The 20,083-nt window shown below is 49.0% G+C and overlaps 1 protein-coding gene across 1 annotated transcript in view; it reads left to right on the top strand.

Annotated features, from left to right (window-relative positions):
- The window catches only part of LOC124545479 (sorting and assembly machinery component 50 homolog B), a 106,283-nt gene that overhangs the window by 16,020 nt on the left and 70,180 nt on the right, over nucleotides 1–20,083 (top strand). Inside the window, exon 4 of the mRNA XM_047124412.1 lies at nucleotides 6,761–6,979. Within this exon, the coding sequence (XP_046980368.1) occupies nucleotides 6,761–6,979 (219 nt within the window). The remainder of the gene's footprint in view (nucleotides 1–6,760; nucleotides 6,980–20,083) is intronic.

The following is a 20,083-nucleotide window of genomic DNA, read 5'->3' as shown; positions in this document are numbered from 1 at the left end:
CCCAGATTATTTCACATTCGCATTCGCTAATAACTTCACTGGATATTATTGAATTCTTTACTGCTATAAATACTCCTCCACCATTGGCGTTTATCCTATCCTTGCGGTATATATTCCATTCTGTGTCTAGGATTTCGTTACTGTTCACTTCCGGTTTTAACCAACTTTCCGTTCCTAATACTATATGCGCACTATTTCCTTCAATAAGAGATACTAATTCAGGAACCTTGCCCTGGATACTCCTGCAGTTTACCAATATTACGTTAACTTTTCCTGTTTTTGGTCTCTGAGGACGGACGTTCTTTATCAACGATGATAATGTCCTCTCTGGTAAGCCGTCAGGTATTTTATCGTTTCGCCCAAGGGGGGGTCCCTCTAACCTAAAAAACCCCCGTGTGCACGCCACACGTACTCTGCTACCCTAGTAGCTGCTTCCGGTGTGTAGTGCACGCCTGACCTGTCTAGGGGGGCCCTACAGTTCTCCACCCAATAACGGAGGTCGATGAATTTGCAACCATTATAGTCGCAGAGTCGTCTGAGCCTCTGGTTTAGACCCTCCACACGGCTCCAAACCAGAGGACCGCGATCGACTCTGGGCACTATGCTGCAGATATTAAGCTCAGCTTGCACTCCGCGTGCGATGCTGGTTGTCTTCACCAAATCAGCCAGCCGCCGGAAGGAACCAAGGATGGCCTCAGAACCCAAGCGGCAGGTGTCATTCGTTCCGACATGTGGTACTATCTGCAGCCGGTCACACCCAGTGCGTTCAATAGCTGCCGGAAGGGCCTCCTCCACATTACAGAGGAGACCCCCCGGCAAGCACACCGAGTGCACACTGGCATTCTTCCCCGACCTACCCGCTATTTTCCTACGCGCGAGCCCACCACTGTCCGCCATTCACCCTGGAGTGATGGCTGACCGGTAAGATGCTCACTGCCGGAAGACGCAGCGACATCAGGGGTTCCATGTGATTCCAAGGCCACCGAAGTAGGCATAGGTCTCACCACAGTTGCTCCAACGCCACTACGAGCCGACGCCTGCGCCTCGAGCTCGATGAGCCTAACAGACAAAGCCTCCACCTGCCCCCGAAGAGTGGCCAATTCTCCTCGCGTCCGCTCACAACAACCACAGTCCCTACACATGACTATGTTTACCCTACTCTATACGGTGACAAATTCGCAAGATAATCTTCTGATGAGCTACTCTGATAATCAAGAAACACTCACTGAAATACGAGACGCGAGAACTATGCTAGGTTTTCCCAGAAAAACTATTTAAAAGCTAAACGCAGCAAATAAGTACAAAAACGCTTTATACAAACAGTACTCGCTGCTGCTGGTGCTCTCGCTCTGGCTGTCACAAGACAACTGCTGATTCAAGTGACTAGTGGCTAACGGCCGCGAAACAAACAAAAGACGGTTTTAGGGCGCTTTCTGTTCTAAACGATCAAGAAAACACTAAGAAATCTAACACGAAAACTACGTAAAGTTTTATCAAGAACTGTTAGTTACTATGCAGAGCAGATAAACACAAATAGAATCCCTTCCTTAGTGGAAGGTCGTAAACAAAATGCAAAATAAACGCTTTATACAAACAGTACTCGCAGCTGCTGGTGCTCTCGCTCTGGCTGTCACAAGACAACTCCAGTGAGAGCTTGTGTGTCTGATTTTGTCATAGCATCAACCATATATTTACGAATTCAGTAACAACTCAACAAGAACAGAACACTCCTTAGTTAACAACACTATCACAATTATTTCTTAAAATCAAGAGCCACCTGAACTCCCTGCACTGTCTCACCATACGATCAAAACAATGATTTGTAAAACAAACAACTGCAAGAAATTTGCCCCTAGGGGGCAGAATGCCTAAGTAAATTGCACTGTGCACATTATACGAACTCTAGCCATTGATCCTTAGAATTACCATTAAACCGGGATACGTCCACCGGTCCCTGTGGCCTCACCAAAGTACTTTACATTCATGATGACCTGTAACTCTCAACCCCCATGATAGTCACCAAAACACAAATAGTAGTCTCATTCATCCGCCAGTGAAGATCTGTAGGTTGCGGTTCGGATGTTGTTCTGTGGGGTCGGTACAGCCCCCACTGTCCACAGACGGCGACTTCAGTTCTTCTGACTCTGCTCTGGAGAGTTGGGGCTGATTTCTGTTGCGACTCTATAGGGTCAGCAGTGGAGCAATCAGTTGGTGTGGCCTGGTGACAAACTGGTAAAAGAGAGAAGTATTTTATTAGACTTCAAATATGTGTCTCGTTGTTGACAGTGTGAGGCAGTCACACCCCACACTGGTGCGGCAGACCGACGATAGCCAGCAAACGGCTGTCTTCCACCCCAGCGAAGAACTACACACGTCAGCACCCTGCGTCGCTGATGTCAGGCTGAGCAGCCTGCACTCTGTAGCGCGTCGAGGTCCTGATGTCAGTGGTGTGTTCCTTCTTCTTTCTGCGACCACATTCTGTTGCCAAGCACCCACAACTGTGTGACTGAGGTCTGTTTCACATACATCGCACAAAAGAGGGAAGACAGTCTTGTACGGGACACGACCCACTACCCTGTGGCAGGAATCTGGTGACGACAGGTCAGCAGTGCTGTGGCACCGAGTCCCAGAGAAAAGACTTAGTGCAGGTGGCAGCTGGCCTGACCCAGTCTCAAACCTGTGTCTGCAGCTGCCAATGCCCAATTGTCCCGTCATCTAATGTGGCCCTGATGTCGTTGTGGTGATGCTAGAGCCTGAATAAAACTGCTCCAAAATTCACAGCTCTTTATACGGCTCCAGGGTGCGTTTGTTGCACCATTATGTAGCCCCAGTCACTTATCTCATAAGTCACCATATCTCATGGTGCAGATTTTGCTGAGCACAGCTAGACCATCTCGCAATCCTTTTGCGTATTTGTTAATGTAACGTACATGTTGCCACACTGCGCTTACCGGGTGGCAGTAGCTAATGCAATGCTTCACGGTGGCTTTCTTGCAAATTGCTACACATTTCACTTAAAACTAGCTAACAACACTACACCATCAATGGCATGTGAATGCGATCGTGTTGCCTACCGGCTTAGCCGAAACCACTTTGCAGTGTTCTATATGGGTATGGCCACTAAGAAGCCGTCTGCCTGCATGTATGGCCATTGCCAAAGTGGCAGAGAGACAGCTGGTCCACCAAATACCAAGCATGCTGCCTAACACGGTGTGCTGAATCACAGTCTGTGCCATTTAGATCTCTTCAGTATCAGCTTTTCTGAATTATATAGGTGGGACCCTCACTGCAACATATGGTTTGTTACGCACCCCCTTCCCCCTTTGCACGCCCAACCCTTTTTCCCTCCCCTTGCTACAACTTTCGCTAGACCCTGTCCACCAGCTGCCTTTATCTTCTTTATTGTTCCCACTTCAGTGTCAAACTTGGCTTCTACCCCCCCCCCCCCCCCCCCCCCCCACCACATTTGAGGATTACGGTAATCCTTTCCCTTTCTCTACTGCTTTCCTCTCTCTCTCTCTCTCTCTCTCTCTCTCTCTCTCTCTCTCTCTCTCTCTCTCTCTCTCAACCCCAGCACAACTCTCCTGATTCTGTACCCAACATACCATCATCCTGCCCCCACCACAACAGTGCATACTCGCACAGCTGTGAGGCTGCCTGCCATCTTAGGTGGTGGTAGTGGGTCAAGAAATACAGGGCTATTACAAATGATTGAAGCGATTTCATAAATAGAAAAACTCATAAAGTTTTGTTCCGCTGAAGCCGCACTTCAGGTTTCTGCCGCCAGAGCGCTCGAGAGCGCAGTGAGACAAAATGGCGACAGGAGCTGAGAAAGCGTATGTCGTGCTTGAAATGCACTCACATCAGTCAGTCATAACAGTGCAACGACACTTCAGGACGAAGTTCAACAAAGATCCACCAACTGCTAACTCCATTCGGCGATGGTATGCGCAGTTTAAAGCTTCTGGATGCCTCTGTAAGGGGAAATCAATGGGTCGGCCTGCAGTGAGCGAAGAAACGGTTGAACGGGTGCGGGCAAGTTTCACGTGTAGCCCACGGAAGTCGACGAATAAAGCAAGCAGGGAGCTAAACGTACCACAGCCGACAGTTTAGAAAATCTTATGGAAAAGGCTAAAGCAGAAGCCTTACCGGTGAATTTTCGGTGCGGTTGCAACATCTCATGGAAGAGGATGCGTTCAGTGCAAAACTTGTTTTCAGTGATGAAGCAACATTTTTTCTTAATGGTGAAGTGAACAGACACAATGTGCGAATCTGGGCGGTAGAGAATCCTCACGCATTCGTGCAGCAAATTCGCAATTCACCAAAAGTTAACGTGTTTTGTGCAATCTCACGGTTTAAAGTTTACGGCCCCTTTTTCTTCTGCGAAAAAAACGTTACAGGACACGTGTATCTGGACATGCTGGAAAATTGGCTCATGCCACAACTGGAGACCGACAGCGCCGACTTCATCTTTCAACAGGATGGTGCTCCACCGCACTTCCATCATGATGTTCGGCATTTCTTAAACAGGAGATTGGAAAACCGATGGATCGGTCGTGGTGGAGATCATGATCAGCAATTCATGTCATGGTCTCCACGCTCTCCCGACTTAACCCCATGCGATTTCTTTCTGTGGGGTTATGTGAAAGATTCAGTGTTTAAACCTCCTCTACCAAGAAACGTGCCAGAACTGCGAGCTCGCATCAACGATGCTTTCGAACTCATTGATGGGGACATGCTGCGCCGAGTGTGGGAGGAACTTGATTATCGGCTTGATGTCTGCCGAATCACTGAAGGGGCACATATCGAACATTTGTGAATGCCTAAAAAAACTTTTTGAGTTTTTGTATGTGTGTGCAAAGCATTGTGAAAATATCTCAAATAATAAAGTTATTGTAGAGCTGTGAAATCGCTTCAATCATTTGTAATAACCCTGTATATGGAGAGGGAGAGAGAGGGGGGGGGGGGCGACAGAGAGAGAGAGAGAGAGAGAGAGAGAGAGAGAGAGAGAGAGAGAGAGAGAGAGGGGGGGGGGGGGGGGCGGGGGGTGAGGCCAGTAACCAACATGTGATGCCTCTCCCATGCTTCCTATTTTATCAGCGGGTTACTGGAAATAATAGTCCCCACTAAGGACATGGATTTACCTGGCACATAAGGTCTGAGGGAACTCAGGATGGACGCACAGTTCAAATATCTGATGAAAAATTTGGAATAATATTTTGCACCAAACCTTTAAATATTCCCAGGCTATCTAGCCATCCTGCACACAGTTCTACAAAGAATTTGGATTTGAGGTGGTATACAAAAAGTCATCGTGAAAGATTTTGATTATTTCAGTAATGGCAGTATCACTTGCACCCTTGCTCATCAATGAATTGACAACTGAACCTTTTTGTTGCTTGCTGGATACAGTCTTTGCTAGATCTGCATTATTTTTATTTTTTCTGATAGTTACATAATTCTACTATCAAAGCTAATAGAAAGGCTAGAACTAACTACAATTTCTTAAAATTGTAAAACATTTTCTGTAATGAATGTGTATTGCAGACAGGTCACTATTCTTCCACAAGCTTTTATAAAATGAATGAAAATTTATGCCAAATTCAGATTTTGACTCAGATTTCCTAGTTATCAGGAGCAGTCACTTTCATTTTATATAATTTCCTCTTCTGTTCATGTGTGATTCTGATTATTTGTACCCACACTGGCAGCCTGTCAATATTGGGGTGTGTTTTATATACGTTGCAGGAAATTAGCTTTTGTAAAATGTCATAGATGTGAAATATGTGAAAGTATTTTATGAATTGTTGAAGATGCGTGCACTGTACATCGCCTACCTCTGAGAGGCTCTCAAGGCTACTGTTGCAAAGGAATTCTAATGCTCATCACAAATCTAGGCATGTCAAGGTCACACTGCATACTTACAATATTGCAACCACATCTAAGTAGTGAATTGTGTAGACTGAGCAGCTGATAACAAAAATAGCAACAGCAAGGAGTGAGAATCAAAGTGGGGTGTAGCACAGGGAGCTGAGATCTGTAACCATGAGCTGCCTAGTTTAATAAGGGCGATTATGAGTGATTCTAAATTTCCTGGCTGTCTGTATACTCTTAAATTTCATTGTTAATCTTTCCCACCCTAACAACTAGGCCCTCATTATTTGATAGTCTGTCATCAGCAGCTTTCAAACTGAACAATTCACTTAAGACATCAATGAAAATATGTTACAGTGATGCAGCTATCCTATACACTTATTTGCAGAATCACGATTAAAAGTTAACTGAATGAAGAAAGGAGAATTTCTAAGACTTTATTTTCTGGAAAAAAGAGGAAGAAGAAAGAAGGAATATTGGTATGTAACATCCTGACTGTGGTGATGATCTCATTAGAGACTGAGCTCAAATGGTACCAAGGAGAGTAAGGAAATAGTCTGTACCAGTATCAACTCAATGTGGGCCGTGCCAGCTGTCAGCACAGCCATTTCCAAATGTGTGTTAACGTGCTTCACATTGTTGACAATGCATGGGAGGTTGTGATACTTAAACGCTTTCACAAAAGACTCATCAGTGCTGTGAATCTGAAGGTACTGTCGTCACCAGGCCACTGCTGCCATTATAGACTGCATTCTTGTCTGTATTGCTAGTGCCACACTGATTATCATCGCTAAATAAGGACCAGTCAGTTTTTTTGTATCAGTTGTTTTTTAAGTCTTTAGTTTGTATAAGATGTAATTAATGCTTTTACTTATTATCAATATAGGCTCGAGTGGACAAAATACATGTCGATGGATTAAATCGGACAAAAGATGACATAGTGGTGGAGACTGTGTCGGACTTGTTCAAGGCCCAAGACTTTCAGCAGGTGCTGCTAGGAGCACACAAAGTTCGTGAAAAACTTGACGCTCTGGGATGCTTCCGCAACATCGGTATCTACATCGATATAAGCAGCGGGCCCGGTGCTACTCCACATGGACTTGAGGTATGCCAGTATCTATCAGTTTCTTTGTTTGAAATATGAGATTCATTCTGAATGTTGATAGAATGTTTGGTTATTGAATGCTTGTTGGTATTTTGCAAAAGATAAGTTAGATTAGCAACTGATCTGATGTGTTTTATACCAAACCTCAATGGAGTGACACAGTTAAAAACAGGTAGGAGCCTGCCATCGCAATGTTCTAATAGGGGCTAGAGTGCGATATTGTGCTCTTGGTATTGATCTGTGAGCAAGAGGCTACAGAAGAGTAATTGAATCACAAAAGTTTTCAGAACCTTTGACGATTAAGTGCTTGGCAAACATGGCAACACCAGCCTTTGCGCTACTGTTCCCTTTTGCATGTAGTGAGTCTAACCTCCAATATTTTGTGTTCAATTATGTACACAATGGTAAGAAGAGATGGGCTTCAGAGTGGTGCAGCAACTGTCGTAGGAAAGCTGGACGGGAGCTGAAATGGTTAGTGACAACACAGCAAATGGTAGATTTACGTAACTTGTATTTCTTCAAATTTACGAAGACTCAATACAAACGGTGCAACAGGAAATAGACGAGCTGCCAATGTCAACAAGGATGAAGCACAAATGAAGGAGTTGTAGCATAGTGGCTCCAAGCACGAGTTGGCTGAGTTGCTGCTGCTGGCCATCCTCTATTGCGGTGGCAGAAGACCCTCGTGGTACAGAGCCTCTGGAAATGTAGCTTAGCGGACACGCACCATTGGGTCCGCACGATCCCACACGACCACTGTCTACATCAAACAGAAACTTGTAATTCCATTACCAACGTAATGATGCCAGTGGGGTGGTATTCATAAGTGATACCACACAATTATTCTTCATATTCCTCCAGGGGCCCATCTAGTAATGGCTGAATATGGACAAAATGAATCTGAGGACCCCGAGCTGCAGACTTGCCACTTTCAAAAGTCCTCTGGAATCATAAGCTCTGTGTATGCTTCGGCGACCATCGCTGGGCACGATAGTTGTATGTTTTGCCTGTATTGGTAGCTGGGAACTCTCAACCTTAATGATGCATGCTATGTGCATATGGGGTGGTTGGCTGTTGAAGTGAAATGATGATTAGCTTGTATCCTCTGAGGCACTTCCCTCACATTAGGTATGTGAGGCTTCGCCTGAGTTGCAGAATGTTCCCGTCGCTGCTGATGAGGAAAAAGTGAAGAACCTTTCAGTGGAAAGCGAACTACAGAGTCCACCAGCAAAATGTATACATTCTTTGGCAGGCTCTATTGAGATATCGATATTGTCATCCAATTTGAGGTAAGAGTGTGTTGTACTATGGTCTTTGGCTCAACAGATGTTAGTACTTTTTTCTCGGTATTGAGGAAACAAGATGGGTGGTCCACACTTGACATTCGAGTAAAGAAAATGTATTGTGAAGTGGTTTTTCAAGTTTGATAATGCCGTTGAAGTGCAGTGTCGGTGGAGGTGTGAGTTTGAAACAGAACTGCCAACCCGCCTAACAATTAAACACATAATTGACAAGTTTGAATTGCATGGAATGATTTTTGATATTCACAAAGGAAGATCAGAAAGACAGCGCACAGCCACAAGTCCTTCATTCGCTCTTGTGTTGGAAATGTTTATTAATTCTCCACAGAACTTTCCTATGCAGTGTGCACATGAAGTGGGGGTTAGCAGTACAAGTATACAAAGAATTCTGAAAGTGCAAAGTGGAAAGTTTACATTCCACAATTACTGCACGTGATTAATAATGATGATCCTGATCACCGAATGCAATTTTGCGAAGGGTATCGGCAAATGATAACTGATAATGAACAATATGTGTCAAAGGTAGTGTGGAGTGATGAGGCACAATTTGAAATGGAACCATGAATCATCATAACATTGTATACTGGACATCGGAAAATCCGCATGTATATGTGGATAAAGTGGTCAATCTACCAGGGATTCATGTGTGGTGTGGACTGTCACCTAGGGGCTTAGTAGGACCATGTTTCTTTGGTGCTACTGTCACTGGAGAAGTGTACATGGAAATGTTATGCACATCAATTTTGCCAGGTATATGTGTGCTTTATGGAGCTGATGAGGTCTTCTACCAACAGGACGGGGTGCCACCACACTACCACCTAGGTGTAAGAGCTTTCCTGGATGACAATTAAGATGGCCCATTGAGTTCCCTCCACAGGATCTAATACCTATCGACTTTTATGTGTGGGGAACTGTGAAAGATAATGTCTATCGATGTAAGCCAAACATGCTTTAGGAACTTCGCCAGGAGATTACAGCGACATGTGAAGCGATCGTTGACTGATTTAGTTGCAGTGACCGCTCATTGTTCTGTTAAGTATATAGCCGCCAATGGTGAACATTTTGAACATTTAAAGCAACCAAGTGCTATACACAAGGTTATACAATGAGTGTGATCAATTACACTGTTCGACATGCGTTCTATTTCTGATATTAAAGTATGTGCTTCTAGACCATTTTACTGTGGGAAATTCAAATATGTAAACAAAATATCGTTGTCAGGGATACTTTTTATGTAATGTGTATATATATGTACATTCACAATTCATGGCAAACACGGAGACGTCATAGAGAAATACGGGTATGTTGCTGCATCCAGTAGTGATGGAACGTGATAATTTATTGTGCAACAGCAGGTGGGAAGAATCAGACATCATTAGGTTATCCCCGCCACACCTATGTCGTTAAGACCACCAGAAACATCTCATCAGCTCGAACGGTGACAGCCGGTCGCTGCCTCAGCAGTAAAGCTTCACGCCTCCTAGGGGCAGGTGCATCGAGTTTACAACAGTGGCGTTAGCCGCTATTTGTGTCAGTCTTAACGAGTGGGTGTTTTGGCTGACAAGTAACTGTCATATTTCCGAGCACGGTTGAATTTTTTAGTTCCTGTGTGTAAACTGATTGAGCCCGGTGCTGAAGGTAAAACGACTGCGTGTTTTTACACATCAGCGTTCCTCTAGTTCCCTACTATTAATTTAATACAGGTGTATTACCAAAGTGGTGTTTTTAAATTTGCAGAAATGCCACGTCGTCGTGGATGTCGATATAAGCCGGACAACGTTTGCTACATCTGTGGGAAGTTAACTTCTGCCAGAAATAGGAAGAAAATTTCTTCAGTCATAAAGAAAGCATACAAACATTACTTTGGAGTTGAGGTAGGAGACCAAGATAAAGAATGGGCACCACATTTCTGTTGTGCTACATGTTACTGCAAACTAATTCAGTGGTGGAAAGGTAAAGAGAATGTGGCGTTGTTTGCTGTTCCCATGGTGTCGAGGGAGCCTAAGGACCATGTTACTGATTGTTATTTCTGTCTAACAAAAATTCAGGGTTTTACAAACAAAAAGTCGAAGAGGCACATTGTTTACCCAGATCTGCCTTCAGCAAGAATGCCAGTGCAGCATTCCGACAACCTTCCAGTACCTTCAAGAGCTCGAGGTCAAATTCCGAGTGACAGTGAAATAAGTAGTACCGAAGAAATCACAGATGATGATTCTTTATATCACTGCACAAGTGAGTCATCGCCACATTTGTTAACACAGGCAGATTTAAATGATTTAGTATGTGACCTAGGACTAAGTAAACAAAAGGCGCAGCTGCTTGGTTCAAGATTACGAGAGTATAATCTACTGCACCAAAGTACTAAAATCAGTGTGTTCAGGCACAGAGAACATGCCTTTATTTCTTATTTTTCAACTGACGAAGCACTGACATTTTGCAATGATGTTGCTGGCCTGATGAAAGTGCTGAACTTCACTTATTTTTCACAGGAGTGGAGACTTTTCATAGATGCATCGAAAACAAGTCTGAAGGGTGTTTTGCTCCATAACGGAAATAAAATACCCTCTGTTCCAGTAGCTTTATGCTAGTTTGACAAAAGAGAATTCTGAATTCGTACAAAGGATGCTAAATTCATTAAAATACAATGAACACAAATGGAAGATATGTGCAGATTTCAAGGTAATTGCTATGATACTGGGAATGCGACAAGGCTACCCAAAGTATGCCTGTTTTCTTTGCGAGTGGGATAGTCAAGACCGAAATTCTCACTACATGAAAAAGAAATGGCCTAGGCGAAGATGGAAAGTTGGCAAAAAGAATTTACAACGTGAAAGTCTGGTAGCTCCTGAATATATACTACTTCCACCGCTTCACATCAAACTTGGCCTGATGAAACAGTTCGTGAAGCCCATGGATCCAACAGGCTGTGGGTTTGCGTATCTAGCTACCAAATTCCCTCGTCTTTCAGCTGCAAAAATAAAGGAAGGTGTATTTGTGGGCCCACAAATCAGGGAGCTGCAGAAAGATGCAAATTTTGAAGCATGTTTAACTGACAAGGGAACCTCCCCATCGCACCCTCCTCAGATTTAGTTATAAGTTGGCACAGTGGATAGGCCTTGAAAAACTGAACACAGATCAATCGAGAAAATAAGAAGTTGTGTGGTACTATGAAAAAAAGTAAGCAAAATATACAAACTTAGTAGTCCATGTGAGAGATAGGCAACACCAAGGACCCTGGGAGCGTAATAGCGCCGTGGTCCCGTGTGGAACTAGAGGTCCTGTGGAACTAGAGGTCCTTGGTTCAAGTCTTCCCTCGAGTGAAAATTCTACTTTCTTTATTTTCGCAGAGTTATGATCTGTCCGTTCGTTCACTGACGTCTCTGTTCACTGTAATAAGTTTAGCGCCTGTGTTTTGCTACCGCACCGCAAAACAGTGCGATTGTTATTGAAGGCCCGAGCTATATTTGCTGGATTCATATTGCCCATGGAATACATCTCACGTATTTAATGCACTCTCGTTCAAAGTAGTGAACAGTCAACTGCCAGCCAGGGAGCCTCGTTAGCAGGAATACTCTCTCTTCCGTGCTCTGTAGTCGACTGACGTCGTGTGTTTCGATGTTTGTTTAGGTGTGGCGTCCCCATACTACGGCGCAGTTACCTTGCGTCGGACGGATGGACAGATAATAATTGTCTGAAAATAAAAAAAATTAAACTTTTCAGTCGATGGACGACTTGAACCAAGGACTTCTCTTTCCACAGCCGCTCACGCTAACCACGGGACCACGGCGCTGTTGAGTTCTTATTCTCCTTGATGTTGCATATGTTGCCCATTGACTACTCAGTTTGTATATTTTGCTTATTTTTTCATAGTTCCACACAACTTCTTCCTGTTTTCTCGATTGATCTGCATCCAGTTTTTCAAGGCCTATCCACTGTGCCAACTTATAACTGAATCTGAGGGGGTGCGACGGGGAGGTTCCCTTGTGAGAAAAAACCGCATGGGACTGTTTCAAGATGGTGTCAGAAAACTTCCTCAGAAGAAGAAGAAGAAGAAGAAGAAGAAGAGGTACTAACTACATAGCAATGGTGAAGGATATGATCAAAGCATATAAGGATTTGGGGTGCAATATGTCTTTGAAGGTACGTATGATGGACTCTCATCTGGACTACTTTACAGAGAGTTGTAGTGACGTATTGGATGAACATGGGGAAAGATTCCATAAAGACATTTCTACCATAGAAAGGCGCTATGAAGGGAAGTGGGTACCTTCTATGTTAGCAGATTATTGCTGGAATGTCATTCAAGAGAAGAAAGATTCTGAATACAAGAGAAAAAAGTGATATGCATTACAAGGCAGTGGCTCATTGTCAATTTTCTGTAATTTCTCATGTCAGATAAATGCTTCAAAGTGTATACACAAAGGTTACTGTGTTATATGGTATATCCCACCCTCCATTAAAGCGATGAACTTATAACATCATAAAGATGTGCATTTGTTTGCCGAATTTCATCTCACGTTTGCTGCACTAAATCAGAAGCTGAAAAGAGAAATAAAAGTGCGATTACTCATAAACTATCGCTGACAGAAAAAAAAAACCAAAAACAGTTTTCAATTCGGCACTCAAAATACAACTAGGATCACAATATTTATTATCAGAAATAGAAAAAAAACGTTTTCTATGTAGAACAGTGTTATTAAATGTAATCTGTCGCCAGTGGAAAAAGGAGGAATCCAAGACAAAGAAAAGAAAAGCAAATCTTGTCATATTTGCCAAGGTACTACAATCAACATTAAAGAATTATCCTGATTTTGGCAGGACTAAATGTGTGACAGGTGTGTTTTCTGAGGACATTACCACTCTGCAAAGTTATATTTGCTGAAGTACAGCTGGTTGCGGTACAAATGTATGCATCACAGAAAGTAGTGGTATGTTGTCTATACTTACCCCTGTGTGACTGGACTGTGGACGTAGAGGCTCTCAGACATTCTCAAACAACTTCCCCTCCCCTCCCAACTACTCTCCACTCTCTCCCACCACTCTCCCCCCGCTCCCACCACTCTCCCCCCGCTCCCACCACTCTCCCCCCGCTCCCGCCACTCTCCCCCCCGCTCCCGCCACTCTCCCCCCCGCTCCCGCCACTCTCCCCCCCGCTCCCGCCACTCTCCCCCCCGCTCCCGCCACTCTCCCCCCCGCTCCCGCCACTCTCCCCCCCGCTCCCGCCACTCTCCCCCCCGCTCCCGCCACTCTCCCCCCCGCTCCCGCCACTCTCCCCCCCGCTCCCGCCACTCTCCCCCCCGCTCCCGCCACTCTCCCCCCCGCTCCCGCCACTCTCCCCCCCGCTCCCGCCACTCTCCCCCCCGCTCCCGCCACTCTCCCCCCCGCTCCCGCCACTCTCCCCCCCGCTCCCGCCACTCTCCCCCCGCTCCCGCCACTCTCCCCCCGCTCCCGCCACTCTCCCCCCGCTCCCGCCACTCTCCCCCCCGCTCCCGCCACTCTCCCCCCCGCTCCCGCCACTCTCCCCCCCGCTCCCGCCACTCTCCCCCCCGCTCCCGCCACTCTCCCCCCCGCTCCCGCCACTCTCCCCCCCGCTCCCGCCACTCTCCCCCCCGCTCCCGCCACTCTCCCCCCCGCTCCCGCCACTCTCCCCCCCGCTCCCGCCACTCTCCCCCCCGCTCCCGCCACTCTCCCCCCCGCTCCCGCCACTCTCCCCCCCGCTCCCGCCACTCTCCCCCCCGCTCCCGCCACTCTCCCCCCCGCTCCCGCCACTCTCCCCCCCGCTCCCGCCACTCTCCCCCCCGCTCCCGCCACTCTCCCCCCCGCTCCCGCCACTCTCCCCCCCGCTCCCGCCACTCTCCCCCCCGCTCCCGCCACTCTCCCCCCCGCTCCCGCCACTCTCCCCCCCGCTCCCGCCACTCTCCCCCCCGCTCCCGCCACTCTCCCCCCCCGCTCCCGCCACTCTCCCCCCCCGCTCCCGCCACTCTCCCCCCCGCTCCCGCCACTCTCCCCCCCGCTCCCGCCACTCTCCCCCCCGCTCCCGCCACTCTCCCCCCCGCTCCCGCCACTCTCCCCCCCGCTCCCGCCACTCTCCCCCCCGCTCCCGCCACTCTCCCCCCCGCTCCCGCCACTCTCCCCCCCGCTCCCGCCACTCTCCCCCCCGCTCCCGCCACTCTCCCCCCCCGCTCCCGCCACTCTCCCCCCCGCTCCCGCCACTCTCCCCCCCGCGCCCGCCACTCTCCCCCCCGCTCCCGCCACTCTCCCCCCCCGCTCCCGCCACTCTCCCCCCCGCTCCCGCCACTCTCCCCCCCGCTCCCGCCACTCTCCCCCCCCGCTCCCGCCACTCTCCCCCCCGCTCCCGCCACTCTCCCCCCCCGCTCCCGCCACTCTCCCCCCCGCTCCCGCCACTCTCCCCCCCCGCTCCCGCCACTCTCCCCCCCCCCGCTCCCGCCACTCTCCCCCCCCCCGCTCCCGCCACTCTCCCCCCCCCGCTCCCGCCACTCTCCCCCCCCCGCTCCCGCCACTCTCCCCCCCCGCTCCCGCCACTCTCCCCCCCCCCGCTCCCGCCACTCTCCCCCCCCCCCGCTCCCGCCACTCTCCCCCCCCCCGCTCCCGCCACTCTCCCCCCCCCCCGCTCCCGCCACTCTCCCCCCCCGCCCCGCTCCCGCCACTCTCCCCCGCCCCGCTCCCGCCACTCTCCCCCCCCCCCCCGCTCCCGCCACTCTCCCCCCCCCCCCCCCCCCCCGCTCCCGCCACTCTCCCCCCCCCCCCGCTCCCGCCACTCTCCCCCCCCCCCCACCCCGCTCCCGCCACTCTCCCCCCCCCCCCACCACGCTCCCGCCACTCTCCCCCCCCCCCACCCCGCTCCCGCCACTCTCCCCCCCCCCCCACCCCGCTCCCGCCACTCTCCCCCCCCCCACCCCGCTCCCGCCACTCTCCCCCCCCCCACCCCGCTCCCGCCACTCTCCCCCCCCCCCACCCCGCTCCCGCCACTCTCCCCCCCCCCCCCCCCCGCTCCCGCCACTCCCCCCCCCCCCGCTCCCGCCACTCTCCCCCCCCCCCCCCCCCCCCCCCCCGCTTCCGCCACTCTCCCCCCCCCCGCTCCCGCCACTCTCCCCCCCCCCCCGCTCCCGCCACCTCCCTCCCCACCCCCCGCTCCCGCCACCCCCCTCCCCACCCCCCGCTCCCGCCACCCCCCTCCCCACCCCCCGCTCCCGCCACCCCCCTCCCCACCCCCCGCTCCCGCCCCCCCCCCCCCCGCTCCCGCCGCTCTCCCCCCCGCTCCCGCCGCTCTCCCCCCCGCTCCCGCCGCTCTCCCCCCGCTCCCGCCGCTCTCCCCCCGCTCCCGCCGCTCTCCCCCCGCTCCCGCCGCTCTCCCCCCGCTCCCGCCGCTCCCCCCCCCCCCCGCTCCCGCCGCTCCCCCCCCCCCCCGCTCCCGCCGCTCCCCCCCCCCCCCCCCCCCCCCCCCCCCCGCTCCCGCCATCCTCACCCCCCCCCCGCTCCCGCCACTCTCAACCCCCCCCTCCCCGCTCCCGCCACTCTCAACCCCCCCCCTCCCCGCTCCCGCCACTCTCAACCCCCCCCCTCCCCGCTCCCGCCACTCTCAACCCCCCCCCCCCCCCCCCCCCCCCCCGCTCCCGCCACTCTCACCTCTCACCCCCCCCCCCCCCCCGCTACTCTCACCCCCCCGCTCCCGCCACTCTCACCCCCCCGCTCCCGCCACTCTCACCCCCCCCCGCTCCCGCCACTCTCACCCCCCCGCTCCCGCCACTCTCACCCCCCCCCCCCTGCTCCCGCCACTCTCACCCCCCCCGCTCCCGCCACTCTCACCCTCCCCTCCCCCTCCCCTGCCCCTCCCCTCCCCCTCCCCCCCGCTCCCGCCACTCTCCCCTCCCCTCCCCCTCCCCCCGCTCCCGCCACTCTCCCCTCCCTTCCCCCCCCCCTCCCCCCCGCTCCCGCCACTCTCCCCTCCCTTCCCCCCCCCCTCCGCTCCCCCCCGCCCCGCTTCCTCGTCTCCTCCCCGCTTCCCCCTGCCCCATTGCCTCTGCCCCCCCCCCCCCCCCTCGCCCCATCGCCTCCCCCCACCCCATCCTCTCTCTCCCCTACGCTCCCCCTGCTCCCCTGTGGTGCTACAGAAGAATGCTGAAGATTAGATAGGTAGATCACATAACTAATGAGGAGGTATTGAATAGAATTCGGGAGAAGGAGAGTTTGTGGCACAACTTGACAAGAAGAAGGGACCGGTTGTTAGGACATGTTCTGAGGCATCAAGGGATCACAAATTAAGCATTGGAGAGCAGCGTGGAGGGTAAAAATCATAGAGGGAGACCAAGAGATGAGTACACTAAGCAGATTCAGAAGGATGTAGGTTGCAGTAAGTACTGGGAGATGAAGCAGCTTGCACAGGATAGGGTAGCATGGAGAGCTGCATCAAACCAGTCTCAGGACTGAAGACAACAACAACAACATGTGCTGAAGTAAAAAATTTCGCTGTATTCCGTGTGAAACTGGAGAAATGGCTTTGCAGTTACAATAGCAGAGTTTATAAGTAAATAATTCTAATAGCCAAAACAGATGATGATGATGATGATGTATTTTGAACACAGCTCTGAACAACCTTTTCATTTATTACAAAAGAAAGTTCCAATCTCCTGGGTACCAGGTCTTATAGGAGTCAAGTGGCATGAAGAAGCTGGCTGATTGGCCAAACAGGCATGCACAGGGCCTACAGTGACACAAGTCACTTAGGGAGGTCATTTGTCAGTGAGAGACTGGGTGTCTTACAGTGCAAAATGACAAATTAAGGGCCTGAAGACCCTAGCAAAATCAAAGATAAGGCACTACTCCTAATGTGTGGCTGCCTCCTGCTGTGAGAGCATTCACCAGTTTTTGATGCTTGCAGCGTACCACTTTCAATGCTTCACATTTTAATTTACTCAATTTTGTATACTGGGAAGAGTGATCTTTTTGGTTCATGTGAGAATTGCTCATCAATTTAGGCAACAATGTGACAAGTGTAACAAGTATTTTAAATTTTTGTTGAATATCATGCCCTCTTCCTAAAATGTTGGGGGGAGAAGGGGGAGAGGATATTTTATCTAAAGACTATTACCATTTAAACTGCAAAGAAACATGCGTGAATGTGTGTACATGCGCGGGCAGATGTGCACGTGTGCGGGTGCACGCGCACGTGCGTGTGCCCACATATCAATTTGTAGGGATACGAAATGTGTATCAATTTGTAGGGATACGAAATGTGTATCAATTTGTAGGGATACGAAATGTGGAATGCATATGTTCAGTTGCAGGTAAAGCAGGCAGCAAACTTTGTTTCATTGGTAGAATACTAAGGAAATATGATTAATGTATGCACAAATGAGACTGCCTACAAAATATCGTAAAACATTGATATGTGGGAACCGTACTAAATAGGACTAACAGGAAATAGAGAACATCTACAAAGAAGGGCAGAGGTATAGGATTGGTAAACAGGGTGCATGGGCTGCTGGAGTGGAATGCTGAACCATTTGAGGATACAAAAATTTATTTTCACCACGTTAATTAAAATAGAGCACTGGTATTAACACAATGATTAATTAGTATTTGCAAATTGTGGTGATCTACACAGATTATTCAATTGTATAAAAGCAATGAGAATAATTAAAAAAATTTTAAAAGAAAAATTGCCTTATGGCCCTAAATTTAAACTCATAAAAAATTACTTTACACAAATATAACTTAAACATAACTACAGATCTGAGCTCACTAGGCTATTATCAGGCCTTGTGAATATGAAAAATAACAATGTGTAAAAGCTGTTAGTTAAAAAAAATACTCAAATAGCAAGATCCCATAAATACATGACTTAACTATTATGGAAAGCATTCGGCAATATTATTTTATGATAGCCTGAAAGATCTACACAGCAATTAGCACATTCTCAATGTTTGACATTCACATTGGTCGCGCGTCTGAATTCTGTGCTTGAGAGCCTGCAAGCACCAATAACAGTTTCTATAACAAACAAACTCAGTATTAATACACAGTTCAAGAAACTACTCAGTAATAAAAAATTTGCTTCTCTCGCACCTCATAGCCTCATTCAACAACTTCATGATGAACTGTGTACCATTTTATTAATGGTCACAGTTATAATGATAGCTCAAAATTAAGCAAACTGCTGTACAAAATTTCATTAGTTTACAATGATAAATAGTGGCCACTATGATGCATTTAGTGCATGATAGGTCATACACTGCTGTGTATAAAATGTCGCTAACTTATCGAATTTTTCTTTAAACTTGAGGGAGGTAGATGTCCCTCTCCAAGTAATGGGACTGTATATACCTCATGCACTTTTGCTCACGTGCACGAATGATAAACCAAGAAAGAACTGTGCATAACATCTCTCATATCTCATAAATTGTTTGAAATACTGAAAGGAGAGTTTGGTAGATGATAGCACACAGGGAGGAGAGTATTTTGCCGTGCACTTAGTATGCTTGGTCATAAAATATGGCCCAAACTCGGTTGTGTTTTGGCAGCTGATGATACTTCTGCCAGGTGGGGAAGGGGGTAAGAGGTTGGGATAAAATAAATCTCCACTTCTGTTGCAATTTTGGCAGAATCCTATAAAACCTTGTTTTAGTAATGAATGGCTGGAACCAAAGGATTTTCTTTTTACATCTCAATGATCTGAGTAATGTAACAACATTCACACAAGATGGGGCACCATATTTTAGTTTGTATTTTTGTACAGACTGGAGGAATGAATAATGCACCTCTAATACCTTCCAGTTTGTCAAAGATATTGAGAGGATTCCTATAAGTCATCGAGTGATCACAGCTTCAGATTTATAAAATACTTGTTTTGTCTCAGAGAGAAATAATATTATAGTTCAACACCCCAGGGGACTCACAGCTCTTACTGGAGTTCATGTGTGGTGCACATGGGCCCCAAGTTATTTTGGACCTTTCTTTCTTCATGGGCCGCATTCCCTTCCCTGTGCCCCTCCCACCTTCCCCTCACTCCTGCCCCTTTGCCCCCACCTTCCCCCCTCTCTGTGTCCTTCCTTATGTTGGCTCAGTTATCCTGGTTTCTGCTGTCTCTTGCAATTTTGTTCCTCTCTCTCCTTTTTTGCATTTTTTGTCCCTCTTTTGGGGTTTGACCTCCCCTTCAAGATTTTCTCTCCATAGTATGAGCCAGCTGGGGAAGAACACCTTACTTAGAATATTTGGCGTGTGGCCATACCACGTCTTCCATCTTTCATAAGACACCATTGTCCTTATAAAGCCATACAGCCAGCATTGTAGCCAGTCCGTGTGGGGGGGTCATTATGTACCCTTTTGGGTGAGCCGCCTGAGAACACAGGGATTATACTTCTGATACCTGAGCTGCTACCTCCTTGAAACACCCAGGAGTGGTTACTTGTCATTCTGGAGTATTGGAACTCCTAGGAATGACAGCTGTGCGAGACGGCCCGTACTGTGTCTGGGTGGCGCCCACAGGGAGAGCCTATGAGATCGGAGTGGGTGGTATCTGGGTAGATGCTTTGCGTATGAAAATAATACTGGCCTTTCTTCTGTGGGTGTCTTTCCGTTGGGAATGGATCTTTTAATGCTGCTTCTTATGATCCTGCACACTGTGGCAACCTCCTGGGAGGAGGGGCTGGCTTGCCAGCTTGTGGTGGAACCCTTTTCCCACTACCTGGTGGTACCAGGACTGATGGGGACACTTTCAGTGTCCCAAGCCATTCTTTTTCATGGAAACTATTGAAGACAGGTTCGGCAAAATAGAGTCTCTGAG

Source organism: Schistocerca americana, chromosome 8 (assembly GCF_021461395.2).
Source record: "Schistocerca americana isolate TAMUIC-IGC-003095 chromosome 8, iqSchAmer2.1, whole genome shotgun sequence".
In the NCBI taxonomy this organism is placed as follows: domain Eukaryota; kingdom Metazoa; phylum Arthropoda; class Insecta; order Orthoptera; family Acrididae; genus Schistocerca; species Schistocerca americana.
The sequence above is the reverse complement of the archived record's forward strand: the minus strand, read 5'-3'. Positions and strand labels throughout refer to the sequence as shown.